Source organism: Ursus arctos, chromosome X, assembly GCF_023065955.2.
Source record: "Ursus arctos isolate Adak ecotype North America chromosome X, UrsArc2.0, whole genome shotgun sequence".
In the NCBI taxonomy this organism is placed as follows: Eukaryota; Metazoa; Chordata; class Mammalia; order Carnivora; family Ursidae; genus Ursus; species Ursus arctos.
This window is the reverse complement of record NC_079873.1, coordinates 78,793,216-78,797,417: the sequence shown is the minus strand read 5'-3', so window position 1 is coordinate 78,797,417 and position 4,202 is coordinate 78,793,216. Positions and strand designations below refer to the sequence as shown.

Here is a 4,202-nt window from a genome sequence, read left to right as displayed (position 1 = left end):
CTTAGAGGGAAATGAACAGAAATCACTCAGGGAGAGAGAACATGTGGACTGAGGAAAGAGGAGGCCCAGGAACACAGCTACTCAAGGTGGCAGCGCCGCTTCCTGGCGGGCACTACTACCTGGGCTCGGGAGTCTGGCAGAGCCGGTCTTGAAAGCAGCCTGTGGGCCTCAGTTGATGAGCGCTCCGGGCAAAGCGGATACGGTCCCTGTGATCAGCGCTCACACCTGGCAATGACGTACATCTCAGAGGGATGCTGTGGGAGGACCTGAGATGCGCCAGGTAAAGCACCTGCGGTCGGGAATCCTCCAGGCTCCTGCTAGCTCCTGGATTCCCCCTTTGCCCCCCGCCCCCCCCATCGTGTGTGGTTGCTCGGTCCTTTGGGGATGGGGGTGAGGGGGTGGGACGGGGGGGGGGGGGACTGAGCTGCTCGGGTGACGCGGCGCTCACGTGACCGGCTGGGCGCCGACGTGGGCAGCAGCCCCCGCGCCCGCCCGCTCGCCCGCCCTGCGGTCCCGTCCCTGCGCTGTCCGCTCCCGTCGCCCGCGCGGAACCAGCTCCCTGAGCTGCCCGGGCGGCGGGCGAGGGGCGAGCGGGCTTCGGCGAGCCCGAGGAGGCGCAGGCCTGCCCCGGGCCCCGCAGGTCAGTGTGAAGGTGGGCGCTGCTGGCGGCCCCGGGCAGGGGTGGAGGTGGCTGGGAGTAGGATCCGGGAGCAGCACCGGGTGGGATGGGGTCCGGGAGGTTGGTGAGGAGGGGATGCCGCTCGGAGGTGGGCAGGTGGGGAGGGAGCACCCCACCGCCTCCTCGACGCCCCTCCTCTACACCCTCCATTCATTTTGGACCTGAAATGGGGGGAGGCGCCCCCGCAGTGCGACAGTGAAATGTAGACATATTCTAGAAATAACCCCCCTCACGCTCTGCACCTGAAAGGAAATACTGACCTCCTCGGAAAGGGGGTGGGGGTGGGCGTCTTGCCTGCAAGGGAGGGGGACACAGAGACCCAAACAGTTTGGAAGGCATCCTGGTTTAGAGCCTGAGGCCTGAAAATTAATGGCGGCTGGGATGCGGGGGAGGTAGGCGAGGGAAATGTTGCATGAGGAGGGCCCAGGTTCAGGAAAGAAACCTCAGTCGGCTGAGCACACAGGCCCTGCCCCTGTCTCCTGTCTGTCTGCAGGTCTGTGTGTCTGTCCCCAGCACTCTGCAAGGCTAGAAAAGGAGGAACAACCTGTTCAGAATCCCTGCAGGTGAGTGAAAGGGGGAGACCACTGGACAGAAACGGTGGGGAGAGGGTGCGGAGGGCACAGTGTGGGCAGAATTTGAGGTCCCCACTGCCCATCTCACCACCATGTATATTGCACCCACCCCGCCACACTGAGGGATGGTACAGAAAGTGGTAGGGCCTGCCAGGGAAATGGTTGGCTCTCACGTGTGGGGTGAATTGTGGGGTAAAGGGTAGGCAGAAGACACACTTGGAGGGCTTCCCCAGCCACGGGGAAGGATGCCGGTACTATCAGCACCTGCATTCCACCTCCAAGTCCTCAGTTTCCCTTGTCTCCTTTGACTTCTCTTACCCCCCCATCCCACCCTACCCCCCAGGACAAGGAAAAGAAGGGAAAATCTCAACATGGAAAATCTCTACAACGAAAATGAAGGCAAGCTGGAAATCGAGGGAAGGCCAGAAGATGAAGTAGAGCCTGAAGATGAAGAAAAATCAGATGAGGAAGAAAAGCTGGAAATGGAGGGGAAGCCAGGGTATGAGGGAAAGCTCCAGAGTAAGGGGCAGCCAGATGATGAGGGACAACTGGAAGATGAGGGAAAGCAAGAAAAGCAGGGCAAGTCTGAAAATGAGGGAAAACCACACAGTGAGGGCAAGCCAGAATCCCTGGCAAAGCCGGAGGGTGAGCCACGGGCTGCCGAAAAGCGTCCGGCTGAAGATTACGTGCCGAGGAAAGCAAAAAGAAAAACGGACAGGGGGACAGATGATTCCCCCAAGGACTATCAGGAGAACTTACAGGAAAGGCACTTGGGCAGTGAGGAGATGATGAGAGAATGTGGAGATATGTCAAGGGCTCAGGAAGAGCTAAGGAAAAAACAGAAAATGGGTGGTTTTCACTGGATGCAAAGAGATGTACCGGATCCGTTTGCCCCAAGGGGGCAGCGGGGTGTCAGAGGAATGAGGGGCGGAGGTAGGGGCCAAAGGGGTTTACATGATATCCCATATCTTTAATGCCTTTGGCCTTCAGTTCTAACTTCTCTGATGAGAATATTGCTGACGCTGCTTTCCCTGGCAGGCATTTGCCAGGCTATGTGCTTTAACCTTAAGCCGATACTTTGCTTTAGGTGTCACTCTTGTTACCAGCAGCATTTTGACCCAACTACAGTGTTCTCTGTCTTTCAGGAGGGGATTTTCACCCATGTGCATGGAAGAAATGTTCATGGCACACTGTAAAATAACAATAAAGAAAAAACAGGTTTCAGAACCACATATACAGTATCAGACCATTTTTGTAAAAATATGTTTGCATAATGCATTTGTGCACAGAGAAAACTTTGAAAGTGTGTTACACTAAAAAGTAGGCAATGGCTTTTCCCACATGGTAGTCAAAGTAGGTCTCACCCATACTAAAAACTGAGTTCAATCCCCTCATGGTTAGGTACTTCCATGGTATTCCTCTGCAGGCATGCCCAACCCCATGTCTTCCCCTAGTTGTAACCATGTCAGTGAGCACAGCTGCTCCTTCTGAGTCTTGTACCGTCCTATGGCTCTCACCGTGTGTAATGCTTTATTTGGTCACTCATCTCTTTTTCCTAAATATATGAATTGTGTTTGTCATAATAAAAAATAACTAAAATCAGAAAAGAAAAAATGGTAAGTGATTGAACTGTTCTGTGAGTTTAAGAGGGAAGGGAAGACACTTAAACTTCCTGTTGTCTGAATGTACAATAATAGATAAAACTCACATTTTCTAGGACTCATAGCTGACAGTTATAACAGACCCACTGCTGTAAGGGTCAATGTTGTCATCTGTGAAATGGGGATATTACTTGCTTCATGGACCTGCAAAGTGGATCAGATGAGCTGTGTTTCAACCCAGCCTCTACCAAATACTTGCGTGTATGTCGGGGGGAGATGGCTGCCACACCATTCCCAGGCATCAGCAGGTATATGGATGGAATCAGACGCTTGGAGCAGGACTGAAGGATCTCTCACCTGTGCCCAGTAATAAGTCTAGGCATCTAGAAGATGAATGCCATTATCTCCTGGATACTTCCATGTCTGCTGGGCACTGTGCCCTTTCTCCTGGGTTCTGTACCTATTACTGATAATAATGATCTGGAGGCCTTAAGGTGCCAAAGTCCTATCAATTTCTCTAAAGCCAATGCCCACCCACCCTTGACCCTTATAGAAGTGTGAATAAAGCTCTTTCCCCACTTGAGTTATAGTTATTCAGTTACCTGTAAGTATCCCACTAGTGCTACTTCAAAATGATAATTTATGTGTATTTTTTTGGTATGTGTGTTTTTGCATACATGAATATCTCCATCAAATTCAGATATTGCAGGCTAGACCAGGAAAAAAATATTTGTATGATAAAAGCTGTGCTGGTGTTCCTGGGTGGCTCAGTTGTTTAAGTGTCTGACTTCGGCTCAGGTCATGATCTCAGAGTCCTGGAATAGAGCCCCACGTTGGGTATGGGTCTCAGTGGGGAGTCTGTTTGTCCCTCTGCCCCCCTCCTCCACTTAAGGTCTTTCTCTCTCAAATAAATAAATAAAATCTTTTTTTTTTAAAGCCGTGCTATTCTTACAGGTTAATATCTGCAGACTCTCTTTCCTAGGATGAGTTCTCTCCTTGTCAGGCCCCACTTTAGCAGTTCAGCTGAGCCTTAAACATATTTGATTTTTAGATCCTTATTAGTGAACATGTGGTGCATGGACCAGCTCATCACTATCACTTGAGAGTTAATTAGAAATGCAGGATCTCAGGCCCTACCTCAGACCTACTGAGTTAGAATCATTTTAACAAGATCACCAGATGATTCCTATCCACATTGAAGTTTGAGAACCGCTGGCTTAGATGGAGACTCTTTTCAGGCTCTCCACTCCCACCTTCCCATAAACTATGTACCTGAAAGTATAAATATATGCACCGTATAAGGTATACATCACAGATTATTAAATAGACTCATGTTTGTCAAACTGTAGT

At 51.0% G+C, this 4,202-nt stretch overlaps 1 protein-coding gene across 2 annotated transcripts; it reads left to right on the top strand.

Annotated features, from left to right (window-relative positions):
- Positions 1–271: 271 nt before the first annotated feature.
- Positions 272–2,476, top strand: TCEAL6 (transcription elongation factor A like 6). 2 transcript variants are annotated; one of them, XM_026490571.4, is made up of 3 exons: positions 272–280; positions 1,173–1,242; positions 1,595–2,476. In XM_026490571.4, the coding sequence occupies exon 3, from the start codon at positions 1,623–1,625 to the stop codon at positions 2,223–2,225; it is 603 nt and encodes a 200-aa protein (XP_026346356.1). In that variant the 5' UTR covers positions 272–280; positions 1,173–1,242; positions 1,595–1,622; the 3' UTR covers positions 2,226–2,476. The 2 variants fall into 2 exon arrangements, with proteins under 2 accessions (XP_026346356.1, XP_057170271.1); XM_057314288.1 differs by lacking the exon at positions 272–280 and adding an exon at positions 559–640.
- Positions 2,477–4,202: the final 1,726 nt, after the last annotated feature.

Coding starts and splice junctions, on each gene's coding strand:
- TCEAL6 (XM_026490571.4), top strand. CDS start 1,623: ATGGAAAATCTCTACAACGAAAATGAAGGCAAGCTGGAAATCGAGGGA.